At 34.8% G+C, this 17,274-nt stretch overlaps 3 protein-coding genes across 4 annotated transcripts; 1 reads left to right on the plus strand and 2 right to left on the minus strand.

Moving 5' to 3' along the window:
• Positions 1 to 652: 652 nt before the first annotated feature.
• On the minus strand, positions 653 to 6,502 carry LOC122292484 (diphosphomevalonate decarboxylase MVD2, peroxisomal). The gene is made up of 10 exons (XM_043100863.1): positions 5,901 to 6,502; positions 5,062 to 5,260; positions 4,042 to 4,105; positions 3,834 to 3,897; positions 3,656 to 3,736; positions 3,151 to 3,237; positions 2,424 to 2,581; positions 2,278 to 2,326; positions 1,399 to 1,523; positions 653 to 1,173 (listed from the first exon to the last, which is right to left on the minus strand). Exons 1-10 carry the CDS (start codon positions 6,114 to 6,116, stop codon positions 951 to 953), a joined length of 1,266 nt encoding a protein of 421 aa, XP_042956797.1. The 5' UTR covers positions 6,117 to 6,502; the 3' UTR covers positions 653 to 950.
• A 3,684-nt stretch (positions 6,503 to 10,186) lies between these two features.
• On the plus strand, positions 10,187 to 12,411 carry LOC122291871. Of its 2 annotated transcripts, none has more exons than XM_043099893.1 (2): positions 10,187 to 10,669; positions 11,973 to 12,411. In XM_043099893.1, exons 1-2 carry the CDS (start codon positions 10,494 to 10,496, stop codon positions 12,286 to 12,288), a joined length of 492 nt encoding a protein of 163 aa, XP_042955827.1. In that variant the 5' UTR covers positions 10,187 to 10,493; the 3' UTR covers positions 12,289 to 12,411. The 2 variants fall into 2 exon arrangements, with proteins under 2 accessions (XP_042955827.1, XP_042955826.1); XM_043099892.1 differs by having other exon boundaries at positions 10,206 to 10,669; positions 11,930 to 12,411.
• Positions 12,412 to 12,917: 506 nt separating this feature from the next.
• LOC122291870 (ribonuclease H2 subunit A) lies at positions 12,918 to 16,922 on the minus strand. Its single transcript, XM_043099891.1, has 8 exons — positions 16,691 to 16,922; positions 16,520 to 16,591; positions 15,513 to 15,636; positions 15,346 to 15,433; positions 15,080 to 15,217; positions 14,900 to 14,987; positions 14,681 to 14,801; positions 12,918 to 13,265 (listed from the first exon to the last, which is right to left on the minus strand). The coding sequence occupies exons 1-8, from the start codon at positions 16,773 to 16,775 to the stop codon at positions 13,088 to 13,090; spliced, it is 894 nt and encodes a 297-aa protein (XP_042955825.1). The 5' UTR covers positions 16,776 to 16,922; the 3' UTR covers positions 12,918 to 13,087.
• Positions 16,923 to 17,274: the final 352 nt, after the last annotated feature.

Genomic DNA, 17,274 nt, shown 5'->3' on the forward strand with positions numbered 1-17,274 from the left:
ATAATGATAGTTTTATCACTATTTTATCACTATTTTATTATTTTTTTTAATTTTTTAATTTTTTTTAAAATTTTTCTTTTACTTAATAATTAAACAAGTGACTATCATTAAAATTATATATTTTTAAAATTTTTTCTTAATGATTAAGAATGTTAAAAAAATATTTAAAAAAATAATAAAAAATTAAATATATTATAAATAATAAAATAATAATAAAAGAGTGATAAATGTATCATTATCCAAGTGGCAAAAAATCAAAAGAACAAAAAAAAGTGAAGTGCCGTACAGTGAGTGGGGTAACGTGCCATTTAGAAACAAGGAATATATCGATTCAGACAATATTACATGACGTCCCTTCAGGTAATCCCACCGAGAAGATTTTCTTGACAGCCTCTTTCTTTTTTATGTTTGATGGCAGGATTCTGTTGGAGGTTCAATGTCTTTTTGGTCCCACTATAAATACAAATATCCTACTATATTTCAAGGATGACTTTTCACCTTTGAGAGAGAGAAAATAGAGTGTATCCAGATACAGTCTCAGCTAACATTCCAAAAACTACAGTTTTGGATAGTGGCAAACTGTAAGTTACCCCTTCTTTCTTTTCTTTTTTTAATTATTTATTTATTTTTTAACTTTTTATTTTCCCACGAGTGAACCGAAAGCAACAAGGATAAGTCTTATTCAAACAATTACTAAGGACTGATCCAACAGTGTCAATGCCTCCCAAGTTACAGCTGAAATCTCAGAAGGCAAATACACAACTTATTTGTAAACATGTCAAAAGGACTAACATAAACCTTAGAAAATTATCCAGAACGAGAAAAATAAATTACAATTGACATATTCAGTCATTTTAAAGTGACCGCAGTCAGATTGATGAAGATACTCCAACTCCAGCGCCATTGAGACAACCAAAGGATTAAGCATACGAAAATAGCATACTCCGAACTTACTTGGGAAGCCCGTTTTCGGGGTTGAGAAGAGCCTGCTTTTTATTAGAAAGCACAACTGGACCTCTCCCAGGTCTCGTGCAGATAAAATAACTAACATCCCCCTTATATTTCTGGGATGGAATGCCATCCTTAATTTCTGGAGGTGGGGGCAAACCTTCCACATCCTTTATCCCCTCAAGCCCAGCATCTTGTAAAATGGACTTATCACCAAGAATGTAACTGAAAGACAAGCAAAAGAAACGAGAAAAAAAAGTACCATCAGAAAAGTTGTCAAGGGGGCTGCCATACAAAAATAAAAATGTCTGAAATTTTTTATGATGAGTAAAAATGTATTAAATTTTCACTAGGATATCGCAATCCTTTTTTTTTTTTTTTTGGATAAATAAATGTCACATCAATCCTAATGCAATGCTATATGGTAGGTGTAAAATCCAAAGACATTACTTGTTCAGATCTGTATCTGAATTTGGAGGGAAGTAGAAGAGCAGCCTCTGAAGTAAAAGGGTAGCAGCCTTTCTATCATGAGCAATCATCACTGCATTCGGGCCAGCATCAAAAGTATATGCCACCTGTCGGGTTTTTCACAGTCATATCCAATCTAGGCAAAATAACAAAGTTCCAAGAAGCAAGACAATCTAAGGTTTACGTATTATCCGTTTCAACAGAAGCAAAATTAAAATAACCAATCTAATCACTGAAAATGATGACCAGTATAATGCAATCAAGGCTGGGAAGCAGTTTAGCAATCTTGAAGCCAAAGCCAAATTCTACACTGTGAAGTTGAGAGGGTTTTATGACTGCTTTCGGAAAATGAAAAAAAAAAAAACAAAAAAGGATCACAATATTCCAGGCTTTGTGCTTTCAAGAGAATTTGCAGGAAAAACTTACCCTATAAAAAATAATTCACGGTTTAGATTTTTCCTAATAAATGAAATTTTAAATTGAAGAAAGGTCTTAAAAGATATTGTTCCAATGACTAACTTAAATTTTGAAAACTTATTGGAAACTGCACTTCTAATCTCTAATCTGGAGATGGTAGAAGCTTCAACTTTGTCAATCATGTGTATTAGAGGCCAGAACAAATCCTCTTTTTACATAAGGTATAGAACTCTTGCAAGCCGTAATGTTGAATTATAAAGAAACTTTCTTCATCTTTAACCCTTTTCCATTTTTGCTTCTTTTTTTCTTGCGTGCCAGAAATACATCAAATACTAAAAAAAATCGTTCACAAAGCAATATTCAACCTGGGAACCTAGGTCCAATCTGTCTCTAAATACAATCACAAAGGTTTCCAGAAAAGAAATAGGAGAAATAAAATCAAACCTGAGGCGTTCCTTCAGATCGGTTCCATTTTTCAACAATACTGATTATCCTGAAAAATAATTATTTCATTAGCTAATGCAGCTGCTCAATGAAAAAATAAAGATATAATCAAGGCTGTATAACCAAAAATCTAAGGCAGAACTTGCCTATGGGATGTATCATTCATGTAGAATATTGGGGGAGTTGTGTCCAGGCAAACAGCATGAAACTGGTTGCTATCAGCACAGGTCAATTGTGCAAAAGATGTGAAGTCACGATTTTTTATGGCTTCTTCCATTTTTAGTATGCGTTTTGGTACTATTTCCTGTTACAGTCCGAACAGAGGAGAACGTCATACGCAAAAGTTCAATCCAATTTCAACCATATGAGAGAGTTGAATAACAATGGAACTTAAAAGACATGCCCTTGAAGAAAAGAAGAGAGAGGAAGAGGCAGAGAAGGGAGAAACGTGAAAATTAAAATTAAAATAAAGTTTTATACAAAGGACCAAAGGTTCCATATATTATTTTTTTATGAGTTATATTTTTAAGAGAAATGCTTGGTCTACACAGGAATCTTATTCTTATAAAAGGAAACTTACAAACTGATGTAATTTGATACGATACATTAAATTGTAAAACACTTTTTGTTATAAAGTAGATAAGATGTATCATATGAAGCCACACCAGTTTATAAACTTACTTTTCAAAGATTCGTGTAGATCTAGCACTTCTCATTAGTTTATAAAGGAAAATATGAGTTGATCCCAAAATTGATCTCATAGAAGACACGACAACTAACCCTATCTTATTTTCCAAAACCATACAAAACCCACCAATTTTATATTACCGTAAGCCGTGGCCACTATTTGGAAGATAAGATGAATGAAAATACCTTTGCTCTATGTTTTAAAAGCAAACTTGTTTCAACAGTTTCACGCATTCCACTTGTGCTACTCGTTTCCTTCTGCCTTGAACTTACCTAAAATTAAAAAAAAAAAAAAGTTGAGATAGAATCAACAAAACAACCAGGAATTGTATGAGCAATTAAACATCAGACACTCATCAGGCAGCTTAACATACACGTTACACCACACTAATAACCAATGACAATTATGATGATACTACAGTAGCATATATATTCAGATGAACGTCAAAATGATCATTAAGCAGGCACATTAGACAATAAAAATATCTTTCATCATACTTTGTATACCTCTTGTGTGCATGGCTCTCCATCCCCATCCCCCCCCCCCCCCCCCCAAAAAAAAAAAAAAACGAAAAAAACAAAAAGGCAATTCTTAAAGAAGTTGAACTTAGACTCCGGAACATAAATTTGTCTGCTGCTCAAATTCACCACAAATCTCATCCACAGTGAAGAATAATAGGGAGAAACATACCACAGCAATAATAATAACAAGATCATCCCAGTGTTTCTCATCTGCAAGTTGAACAGCAAGGCTGTCCCTTCCATCCTCATCCTTAACAAATTAATATATAAAGGATCAATACTAAATGCTAAAAAAAATTGCTTTCTTAACAGAGAGCACCTAAATAAACATGAGAAAATGAACATACTTTTCCCATGATCCACTTGACAAACCCACCATATAAGCTGCGACAAGCACTGCCCGAGCCTTGCCTGTATTAGTTAAAAAGAAACAAAGAAACATTATTGCTAATTTTAAAAATTATTCTAGGGTCCCTCCTTATAGAGGTACTAGACATTTGGTCTCAGCAACTAAAATCCTTAAGATTGGACATGTATTAGCAATGAAAGAGATACCTTGCAATAGCAGAGAGCTTGCTTTGATCTTCTTTCACATTCATTAACTTCGCAAGGGAAAAAACTGCAAATAAAAAGAATAATTGCATGCACTTAGGGCCAGCAATATGTTCCCTAATATATTATTTTTAAACCATCTAATTGAAAGCTCAAGTACCCAAGGATATATTTCTCCAAGCAGAAGCAGAATATCCTAACTTCCTAGTACAAATACGTACTTTATTCTTTATTTGGATTTATGTATATAGGTGGCCATATATTAAATAATATACAAACAAGAACACCCACAGTATGCATGTAGTTCCATTGGCAGATGTATGTATGAATTACATATAGGAATGGCCATTATGAGGTAATTTTCCATAATCTACCCACTTTTTGAGTTCCATTATAATCAAGCTAAAAAAGATTGACGTTGGTTGTAAAATAATAAAATAGCAAAAGATATACTAATTTTTTTGGATTATTTGGATACTAAGACATACAAGTCCAAGTTCAAACATGTGTATGGTAAACACCAACTTGAGTGCAGTATCAGAGGACCAGTTATATTGAGTTATTTTGCACCAAACACATGTTAACCCCTTTGAAAAGTAACCGTGAGAGAATCACCATAATTTGATGATACAAAATATATAACTTGGCTGTCTACAATATGATAAAATAAACTTTGAACTGAATTTTAATATTTAAAAGTCATGGTAGAATAGTTTGGATTTCTTAAAAATCATGCAATTGATAGACTGATTGACAAAAACATGCACAGTCAAGAGATTTTAATGAGGCTCTACTAAAGGAGTAGACATGTACTGTCAATAGGCCGAAACCACATCTATATCAAGAGAGAAAGAAAAAATCTTTTGACGTCATTAGTTGCTGTAGAGAGGAAAACCGATCCAATGGTCATTCATATTGCAGGGATGAGGCAGATTAATGCTCAAAATTAAAGGTCTGAACCACTTAACGCATTTTAAGAAAACAACACAAGATGAAAAGAAAATTGGGGCAACTAGATCATACCAAGACAAGCAAGCCCAGCCGCTGAGGAGGCTAACCCGGCAGCAGTAGGGAAATTGTTGTAAGAAGCAATATGTAAGTGCAGTTTTTCCCAATCCTTCTTTGCAATTTTGATACCGTTTTCCTCATCCTCAACATCACTAGCACGGCTGCGAACTTCCCTCAGACAACTTTGGAACCTGCCGCCGGAAAGGGAAATCTCCTACACTAACCAACAGAAACAAGAGATACCAGGAATTAACTTTAAAAGTCAAAGGATCACGGTAATTCGGATAAAAAGAATGACGAAGAGGACTAATTTGATGTTTCATTTCCGCTACAGGTAAAGGTCTTTTTTTTGTAAATCTGAAATAGTAATGCATTTACATGCTTCAATCAGGTTAAATCAAAATTACGATTTATTTTTTCCCCAGACATCATCAATCACTATAATTATAGATGTGTCTCTCTCTTCGCTTCGTTTCGTTTATTAGGTCCTTCATAACGGCAATCCAGAAACATCTATACGTTTGCGTGAAGCCAAATCCGAATTTTCGGTTCTTGAAGCTAATCAATTATGTGAAGCCGAATCCAGTCAACTCCAATATTCACCGATTCAAAAATCATTATTAATAGATAACGAATAATTTAAGCGTTCCAAATTCCAATATCTTTGCCTCCCCAACACTCTCTTTGAACAAACGGTCCTGTATGGTATCAAACAAAGCAGTTTGACTAAAGAAACAAAATTTTCTATTATTCTTTCACCCCGCTTTCTCAGCAGCCAAACACATCTTAGTTCCGAGGGAATTGAGAAAGAGCCAACAAAGGCAGAGAAAAAACTTTCTTTCTACTAGACTTACCTTGCCGTTGAGCCACATGCGGTCGCGGTCAAAGGAGGGGCTGACGGCGACGGTGGTGGTGGTGCAGAGGTGATCGGGATCAAGCGTGACGCTGATGCTATCATTAACGGGAAGGATTAGGGTCTCGTCCCTCTTTCCCCAGTACTTAATCACCGCTATGTTCGTTGGCGTCTGCGCCGTCACCATATGCACCCATTTCTCAGCCTCAACCGCCATTTACGCAAAAGCAAAGTGAGCGAAATCAGATTGAATCTGAATCTGAGAGCAATGTGAGAGAGTCGTGGGAGGGTATATCGCTTTATATGACAAGTAAATAGAGAGAGCAGAAGGACAAAAGGAAGAATACTTGTTAGCTCTCTCTCTCTCCTTCAACCTGTCATGGTTGAACTTTTTGGGGTTGGAATTTTGGGAAAGGTGGGACCCATCGCCGTGCTTGAAGTTGAATTCTTGTTCTTGTTTAGTTGTTTAGTGTGTGTGTGTGTGTATATTAAAATAACGAGTTAGGAGAAATCCACCGGAGCCACCATCAATGGAGCTTCATTTATGGAGCGTTTTTAGAGAGGCGGAGGTTTTCAATGACATGGTGGAATCCTGGATCAAGGACATCCCAACCTAACAAAGAGCCACCGTCGTACTTTTGGTGTAAATGCAGAGATTCACTAGGAATGGCGTATGTAGACTGGACCCGTACGTAGACTGGACCCCGCCCCTCCCAAGTATTTTGATTTGAGTTTCTGTGTTTGACCCAAAATATTTTTTTTCGATTATTTCAAGGTTTTCATCCCTAAACTCAAATAACACAACTCTTTTGGGTTGACCCATTTTATTTTCAATTTTTTCGGCTTGCTTAAATTGTTTTCTATAGATTGAGAAATACAAAATAATTATGTAAAAATAATCTTATAAATTGATATAATTTAATATAATTTGTCTGATTATAAAATTATATTTTTTATAAATTAGATTTAACAAATCATATGAATTCAAGTTAATTTATAAAATTATTTTTGTATAATCTATTTATGCTTATAGCACTCCTATACGTCAACAGCATTCTGCATATAATTGTCTTTGATAATTTTGAGAAATATTTTTGAATTGCATTTTCAGTAATTTTTGTTATATTCATGAAAGTGATTAACTACATTGAAAAGATATTTTGAATTGCATTTTATTTTTGTTGATGAAAGTGGTGAAATATACTTAAAATATAATGAATATTGAGAATGATGTTATTATTGTCATTTAAAATTAAAAAAAAAAAAAATCTTAACATCAACACTTTTAAATTCCATGGCAAATGATGTGGCACTGAAATATATATATATATATATATATAAACAAAAAAAAAAAACAAAGGCAAGAATCATTTTCCTTTCAAATCTTGCCATATTATTGAAATGGCTAGTATATTTACCTGACAAAAATATGAATCCCATGCTTTGGATTCATCATAGAAAATAAGCAAAAGGATAGTTGAAGTAGATGATCAATGAAATTCCAACTTGCATGGATTGGTGGGATTCCCATATTTGTTGCATTTACACGAGTTTTTCAGTGGAAGCATATTGATGAAAGTCAAGCTCACATGCTACTACTAATTTTCTTTCCCACTTTCAGTATAAAATAATAGAAAATAAAAAGATAACAAATTATATTTATAAGTTGGTATGTACAGCACACCATTCAATAATAATATATAATTTACAAAAATTAAAATTAAAATTTTTCTTATAAATCAAATATCAAGTTACTCTATCTCGTGTTTCTTTAGGCTGTGTTTGGAACATTGAAGTAATTGACTTCATCTGAGTTGAGTTCAAATATCTATTTAAATGCGAAATTTACAACTTTTTTTAATTTTTTATAAATATATTTAAACTCATTGTAATATTTAAACGCATCTAATATTATCTTATATGTGTCTTACAAAACTCACTTTAACATTTTAATTTATTACTATTTATAAATAATTCAACACTGCTAATCATTCAAACAAACGTAACGCTAGTGGCATATGTGAAAGGAACATTGGATGGTAGGTCGATGACAAGATATATATAATAATGTGTTGCACAAATTTCCCAGTTTGCAAGAATGATAGTTCTCACGAGTTTCACACTCACCAAGTCATCGATCTCCTTCGGCCACAAACTTGCAAAAGTCAATTGAATCCCACCTACCTTTTCTTGTATTTTTTTGTTTCTGGGTCCAGTCAATTTATGGCAGCCAAGCCCTCCAAAATGGGCTATATCATTTCTTTCTCGGCTGCTATATCATTTCTTTACTTAACATTGACTATAGCTCCAAAAAAAACTTAACAATTTCATTTTATTTTTTAAGAAAATTAATTAAATAAGAATTGCACCCAATCTTTCCATAAGGTGTGAGGAGCACGAGGCTGCTAGTAAAATAATATCCTTTGTTAAATGGTCTTTGCAGTTCAATTAGTTACATATCTACCAGTCGTAAGTTTTGAATTATGATGATTAATTCCTTGAGTTCTTATATAAGTAGATTTACCAAGAAAAAATTATTAATAATGGCCATTTTATTTCAATTATTTACCCAAACAAAGCCTTAAAAATTATCCTGAAAATATTATCCGATGTTAGTATTCTAATATATTGCTGTGAAAATCATTAATATTTTTATGTAAAACATATATTTTAAAAAGGAAAAAAAAAAAAAAACAAAAGAATGAACACATGATTCACAAGTACTCCACAAATTAATGGTGATTCAAATCAACATCGTTGCATTTATATATATCTAAAATGAAAAATCCTAACACTCATCAATAGGGTTCTCATGTAAATCTACATCAGCAAAAGTAATTTCCAGATCAACTCCTCTTATTGTTCATCTTGAGAGAGAGATAAAAGAGAGAGAGATATTTATCATATACGAGTGAATGTGTGTCTCTCGTATCATTTCTATCATTTTAGATGTAGTACCAATGTATTTTAAAAGATTTATAAAAAAAATACACAAAAATAAATTCATAAAATTGTGTATTAATTTGATATAGTATGTTAGATTATAAAATTAATTTTATCATAAAATAAATTTATCGTGAATCACACAATTTTATAAAAAAAATTTTATATATATGTTTTTTAATGTATGCAGTACTTCTAATTTTAGAAAGAACATTCAAGAAAGCCAACTTTTGCATGTTCCAACGTAGATACGTGTACGTAACCGATTACAAATCATGACTCTATAGCAAGTTAGCAACTACGTGTATAATCGGTTTGATTCGGTTTGGTTTTGAAGGTATTTTTAAATCAAATTGGTATATAAAGTTTTGAGAATTAAAGAATCGATATTGATTCCCTCTTAAAACCAGCATTTTCAATTTTTCTGATGAACTCTGACTCCTTGTGATGCTGATCTTTGTCGTTTCTGCCAATTTTGGCGGAGCTTCTGTAGACATATGCTGTCTCAATTCATCTTAATCCTTCTGTTCAAAGCATATTTATGATGGTTAAGAATGCACGCAAGTACTTTCCATCAAAGTTCAAAGACTTCATGTACTTAATCAAATAACAATATAATTAAGCTAAAAGATGGTCAGGAACAACGAAAATCTGATCTCTTCAATAAACAGGGTCGGGAGGAACAATCAAATCTACACGCATATAATCTTTTAAGATTGGTTCGAGTGGTAAAAGTCTTAGCTTGAGAGTATGTTCCTCTGATTTTAAGGTTTTAAATGCAAATGATTTCTAAAAGTTATTCGATTATTTTCTTTTTAAATTATTCGAAATGTAGTTGCAGCGAATTCATTGTTGATGGTTTATACATCCTCGGAATTAGTGATATCTGGTGCCAAAAAAACAAAAGACGGCGCAGCACATTGTATCAACTTGGCTTTGTGAACCGACAGTATAGATTCCTTATCCGGATCGGATCGCTTCCTTTAGGCATTCAACTCAGAAAGCGTCCTCCTTAAACCCCTATTCACACCAATATCTATATAATGTGCTCGGAACATGATCAGTTCCTTTTCCAATATTTCTATCTGTCTTTCCATTTAAAAACAAAAAAACAAAAATCAGTTCTTTGTCCCAATCGTACTTCATGTGTCACGTCACGTCGCTTGGTAAAAGTACATATATGGCAAGGATGCATGCTCGATCCTCTTGGAAAATTTGTTCTCTCAAGAAATGAAACTGAATACTTTATTTTTTCTGTTAACAAGAAGCATCATGACTCCTAAGAATATTTATGTAAACAATTGACGAGAGAATTATATATCCTCGTGAAACCGGTCATGGTGGAGGACTGTGATTCAGACACTAAATATGGTATGGGGACACCAGTTTCATAAACAAGATTAATGCTCTTTCTGTGGACCAGAAAGGAAAGTGGGTTCCTATTCCAGCCCCAATAAGAGGCAAACCATTGTCCAAAGATTCTTAGTCCTTTTTCTTTTCAATGATCAATATTGGGGCATACTCTATTGTCACTATCTTTTCTGTCAACTGATATCATCACCTGCGTGTTAAAAGATAAGGTCTCTCCCATCTTCTCTACTTTACTCATATATACCTCTATAAAGATGGTTCAATAGAACTACTTTGTTATATGGATGCACATACAAACAGAGAGTATTTCGAGGATACAGTTCAGAAGCTCAATGCATGTATTGCTGGGAGGAAGGCAGATGGGAAGTATAGAAAAAGGGTTGTTTCTCATATTCTTCTCTTACCTATGTATTTGTTCAACTTCATCCCCTCTTCAGAAGGTCTTGCTTTCTTCAGGTACCGTACTAACCCTTTATCTTTGTTATCTGTTTCTCAAATTTTTCTCATACCTTTATATTTTTGCACCTTCATCTTCTCTTCAGAAGGCAGTCTACCCCTGTATTATATTTTCCTTGCTTACCTTTTCAAGTTCTTTTTAGACATAGTTTTGAGTCAGAAACTCATTTTAAAGTTGTTTTTAGTTTGAGTTCTCTTTAGACGGGCCTTTCAACCTGCAATTCCTAACATCCTTGCATCTTAGGCACTGAACTTTTGAGACTTATATTATCCATACTTACCAATAAAAGAAGTTATAATTCTTTTGCTACAATCCCATGTTCAAACTGCAGTCAAAAATGAATTAAATCGGAGATTGCAAGGACATGATACTCAAAAGAAGAAACTACAAGATCAAAGTAGAATTCATGCTGCTAGTTTAGATGTGATTGATTTAAGAGAATCACATACTGAGATAGTGAAATGTAATTAAGATTATTAGCTCCTTTAGTTCATGAAAGAATAGCACATGACAAGGTTAACCTGAGACCTTCCACTTTACAAGAGACTAGCCTTTTGGCAAAAAGACTCAAGGGTATCAAAACTAGATTTCTTCTTAGGACATAACGTAAATGAAACTTTGAATCTCTCAAATGGCAACAAATTCCAGTCTCCACATTGAAAAGGGATTCTTATAGAGCTGTAGAAAACTCCTGGAATACTACAACAGGGAAATCATATATTTTACCTCGAACCGTTCGGTGGAAGTAAGAAGGTTCGAGTTCGTTGATTAAGATGTTTTAAGGTTCCCATGCATTCATCATATCTAAAGAGCAGAGGATATGAATTTGTTGATTAAGATGTTTCAAGGTTCCCATACATTCATCATATGTAAAGAGCAGAGGATATCACCGCCAAAATGAAGCGAACCTTATTCCTACTGCTGTCCGTACTCTACTTGAACAGGGCGCACCCACTGAAACCGATCTCTCCTGCATCATGCGCTGTTTCTGCCATTCACTTGCGTTCTTTTTAGCATCAGTGAAGATTAGTAGGAGAGACTCAGTTCAATATTTGATTAATACTTTGAGAATGGACCGCGTTGATCTTGTCCTGGCTCGACGAATTTGGCACAGACATCTAACCTAAGATTGGATTACTTGATAATCCAGCATCAGCATTTGGCATCAACTAACTTAATCCTCGCAGCTTATTAACACTTGGATTAAAAAACTCGACACAACAAAAACCATGTCTTGATTCCTAATGTCGCATTTGCAGATCCTCTGCAGGAAACTCACTTGGGAGCAAAGTTTGCTCGCAGGTATGGCAGCGGTTCTGTTGGTGAAAGTGTTGGGAGTGGTATAAAACATAACAGGAAGATTGAAGGTGCCCATGGTCATGGAGCTGCTGCTGCTGGTGGATCCAATGGCAATGGTCAGAATGGAAATAATGGTGGTTCTGTTGGATCTAATACGCAAGGAGGTACGGCTTTCATCCCAGTATATGTGGCCGGTGCTGCCAATAACCGCCACCAGAACCATCATCGTGGGTCTGGCAACTGCAACCGGAACTCCCCAGGATTTTCAACCTTGGTTGCAGCCACCTTGGCCTCTCTCCTTGCAGGTTTATATTACTAACATCAGGAAACAAATATGTTGCTTTTTACAGTTCATTAAGGTTTGTCTGTTGTGGGACTGGGCTTGGATTAATGTTTTGCTACAAATATAACTACACTGTACAATGCGTTGGCTTTGGTTAAAGCTTGATACACTCGCACATTATTTTGCATTTGCGTAGCTTAGATTAATTTGTCGGTGGGTGGAAAGTGAAGATGTTTCAAGATAATCTTAAACGTACAAATCCACTAAGAAAAAAATCCAAAAAAAAAAAAAAACAAAAAAAGAGGATGATTTTGGAAATGATGAAAGGACGACGATATAACATTTTTCTCAATAGAATAGTTGAAACAGAGAATGAATATGAGCAGAACCCAGTAGTCCTGCCGCTCTATTTATGTTTTAAAATTTCACCTCTTGTCATATGCCCACAGCATCATAGGAAGCACTCTTTCGGTGAATGACAGGCTCTCGTAATTAAGCCATTAAAACTAAAACTGAGCCTTCTCCGAGGACCTATAAAGAATTATGTGCGAAAGTGTGTGTTTATGCATCTGGTATAATCCATGGGTCAAAAACAATCTGAGCCTCTTTCTTTCTAACTGCATCAGTTATAGTGATGCATGAATAAATTTATAAGATAAGCAACCTCAACAAATCATTTTCCATAATCTTTCAATCAAATTCTTCAATGTGAACCCCACTTCATTAGTGTACATCTAGCAAGGCTGGAATCCCACATCTACAATCTTTATACATGCTAAAGTGAAATTCAATATGAAGGCATAATCTAAGATTATCTAATGAAAACTGGGACAAGTCAGAAATGAACGACTTGCTCAAGTTTGCGAGCCTGGAAAAACTTGCAGCGTCCCTTTCCACTCGATTCAATTTCTTCACTCTTCCTCTTGGATGGGGTGAAACCAACATTGCTTAATTTCAATTGCCGCTTGCCATGACTACTTCCAGAACCTTCTTCGTCCATTTTATCAGATTCCCTACAAGAAGATCAAAGAGCTGATATAAATAAAATTGACATAAAGGATTATGAGTGGGGAAGGGGCATATAGGAATGGATGTTGACAACGCACGCACGCATCACATCGGCACATAACTAAGATGTTCACAGCAAATATATGGATGTATCAGTTACAGAGGTGCATCCCTCTTCAATGGAAAGTGGTTCTAGTTTCCCACTCAATTTAATTTTGTCATGAAGTGCTGAGAAAGACATAAAAAAAAAAAAAAAAAATCCAATGGCTAGTTCAGAAGGAGCCCCTCAAAGTCACACACAAATCCACAACTGAAAAAAGAATGAAGTTGACATTTACCAAGAAAGACTACCCTAAGCATCTGCTCTGAACATAAAGTTGATGCCATCTAGTCATGCTACTACACAAATATATCCTATAGTGTTATGAATCACCTTACCTTTTTTTTTCAATGAGCTTTTTACTACTGTGTCTCTTATTTTTTTGAATGGCACTGGGTGTCTAGGAACAAAGTCCCGACTAATACCAGGGGTGCATAGGCCCTCAACAAGGAATTTCTTGTAAGTGCAACTAAAGTAAATCAAGGGGAAAAACCCCAGTCTGAACGACTCTGCCTGCTCCAAATTAGAATGAAAATATTATATTGGGGAATAAATCAGATGACATCAAAGCACCACTTCAAACAGCATAAGGTGCTTATTTACTTCTAACCAATCTCCGAATTTGAGCATAAAAACCAAATAAGACAAAAGTTGGAGATATTTTTCTTTTATAAGTAATTGAAGATTCTATTAACAAAATGCAAAAGGAATAGCCCGGGTACAAAAGTGAAGTTGAAGATATTATGAAATCAATTGACTAAATTCCTCATTCAATTGAAGGCATCATATAAAAAATTCCAATACTCCCAAGGCAATGTTATTAGTTCCCAACAGATGATAAAGTTGTTGCCTAAAACTTTATTCGCCCCCCCCCCCCCCCCCCCCCCCCCTTTTGGCATCAAGAGATATTTGAGATTCCATGTATGACAAAGTTCCAAAATACACCTAGTTTGGCTCAACTCAATAAAGGCATATGTCTGAAGTTTAGTTCATTTCTAAGATTAGCCGGAGAAAAATATAGAGGTACTATTTTAATGTATCACTATCCAAATGTAAGATATGGGATGCTTGAGGTACTAAATCTATTGATTAGATCTTTTATAACACATTTTCTGGGAGGTAGTTACAATCAAATCATTATTCGACAGGCTATTATAGTATCAATCTGTCATGTATGCTGAAGATTATAGGCGAAGATGTAGTGGAATGCATATGGACATTGACAAATAGAGTATATATAAGCCAGGCATGTTTTCAATATGAACTGGCAACTAAAAACTGAAATAGGAATTGCCAAGAGAACGTGAAATGAGGACTGACCATAAGACTTCCACCATGTCCTTCAAGTAGGGAGTGCATGTACCCCAACTAAAACGTACCAGCGATGGGAATCCAAAAATCAAGTGTTTGTGATGTTCCAACCAGGCCTTGGTTTCAGGATCTATAAAAATAAAACATAACCAGACACCTCATAATAGAATAACGATATAATATTTACAAACTTACAGCATCTGAAAAAGAGAAGAAAGAAGTTTTCACCTCCAGGGTATCCAGAACCAAAGTTCCTGTGAGTGTTATCTGCTGTTTCATCAAGCAACCATTCCCGCAAGGCTCTGTCTCTTGTGACCTGCATGCATGGTCAAATGAAAGATAAACTTAGATATGGCGAGTAAAAAGTTTTTAAAATGGAGGCAATTTGGATAAGGGGGAGTTAATAACCTTAGCAACTATGCTTGCTCCACTCACAACTGGATAAAGACTATCAGCCTTCTTCGCAACCACAAATTTGATGGCAGGAAACCTTTGAGACAATTTCGTTCTGTACTTCTCAGGATCACCCACTGTATCCAGGTAAACCTGAATAATATGCACTAGTAGATATTTCTTTTGAAAATGGCAACCTCCTTTGAAAAGTTATGTATAATGTATACAGCATCCAGCCTAATGCTAACAATGAATCTTAAATAATTTGCAAAGACTTTTACCTCAGTTAGGAGAACTCCCTTGTTTAGAACCCGATTGATGAGGCCAATCGCAGAGTCATGTGATATTTCATTAAGATTTATCTTATTTCTGTTGATAACAAGAGGAAATCAGTAGAAACAGCAAACTACAAAAAAGGCAGATGCAGATTCTTAAATTTTTTACCGACTTCTTTAACATTTTGGCCGAGAGCTCCTTTGGATCTATGACATCCACATCCCAACCAATTGAGTCATCAGCCTTTAGATTCTCAAACAACTCCTCCCTCTTCTCTTCTTTTAGTGTCTTTGAATCTGCAGAGAACAGAACAGAACACCTCGTCATTGAGTCGGTCATGATTTCTGAGACCATATTGTACAAGAAAGCAGCTCATAGCAGACATTGTGAACTATATCATCCTTCGAACTACAAAGGTAAAAGTCAAAAGTTCCAGAAGCCACTCCTCCCCTTCAAGGTAGCGCCATGAGCAGCCAATAACAAGGCCCTTTCAGACCAAACAGTCATATTTCCAGGTAATTAAGTTGCTTTCTATAGCAATATGTTAGTTTTCTCTCAGTAAAAAAAAAAAAAATTCTTTTTGTAAGTATTGTACGACAGCTTGGCTCACTGGCTTTGTTTAGTTTGCCATTATGACTATAAATAGACAGTTTGGTGTTTAAGAAATTTAAGGAGGGGAAAAACCAAAATAAGAATACGAAATCAGCTAAGCCATATTTTTGATATATATAGTCAAGTCTTTATTCTTAAACTTCAAGTTTGAAATGACGTTCAATGTTAAATGAGATATCTTTGTCCTCTCAAAAGACTAATACGCTTGATTCACTTTGAAGACAGGGCTATATCTAAAGAAATTACCAGCCACTCTCCTAAAGAGGCAGAAAAAACTTATAAGAAATTTCTATGCTTGCAAATATCAAGAGAATTAAAGTTTTTTGGTCCACTTATGTATTAAATAATACAACTTTATTACGAATATCATAGGCCTACTTCGACTTCACGGCACTTCCTTAAATAACTGATAAAAACAATGCTTTATATGGAGGCTAGTAACCGTTTGATTTTATTTGTTGTTTTAGTTATAAGCTTAACATAAAAATCCATCAAAATACAAAGTTCCATCAATTAAGAGTAAGTATTATTCCACAAAAGTTACAAATGAATAGAGCGAAGCTGAACCTGCAAAGTTCAAGGAGGAAAGAGTTTTCTGATAGGAGCGGGCACAGTACAAGCAGCCGTACACCATAGGTCCTGAAACAAATGTATGTATGTGTAATGAAAAACAAGAACAGAAGCCAGAAATTTCGAAAAATCTGAGGAAAAATAAAGTAAAAAAAGAAAAGAGAAGACCTAAAACAGGGCCTCGTCCAGCTTCATCGATGCCCATTATGCAAGGCTGCGACGCCCATTTGGGCAGAGGAGCATCCGATCCCATTCTCTCTCTCTCCCTCTCTCTCTCGGATCAGTCGCCACCCACTCGCTCACAAAGAGGGCGTTTTCCGTTTCCCGCCAGAAAAATGGCAGCAAACGTTTAGGTTTTCGATGCGGGGGTTGCGCTCGGATCCGGATCTCCTGCCCGGATTGTGTACTAATAAATAAAGTTTCACAGTCCCACTTGTATATTACAATTTTTATTCTATTTTTTTCAACCGTCCGATCGTGCAAGTATATGTTGAGGTAAATAATCTAAGAAACCTCTTTATACCTTAAAAGAATATATTAATATTTGGTCGATGAGAGATATTTTGTAAAAACTTTATTTATAAATTGAGGTAGATAATATATTTAACAAAGTATTCATACGACATAATTTAATTTTAAAAAATAAATTTTAAAATTTGAATCTTTAAAATCAAATCTTGTTATATAAATGATGTGGTCACGCCCATTAATAGAAATAGAGATTAGGGAAATGAAGGTATTCCCCTAGGAAA

Source organism: Carya illinoinensis, chromosome 13 (genome assembly GCF_018687715.1).
Source record: "Carya illinoinensis cultivar Pawnee chromosome 13, C.illinoinensisPawnee_v1, whole genome shotgun sequence".
Lineage (NCBI taxonomy): Eukaryota > Viridiplantae > Streptophyta > Magnoliopsida > Fagales > Juglandaceae > Carya > Carya illinoinensis.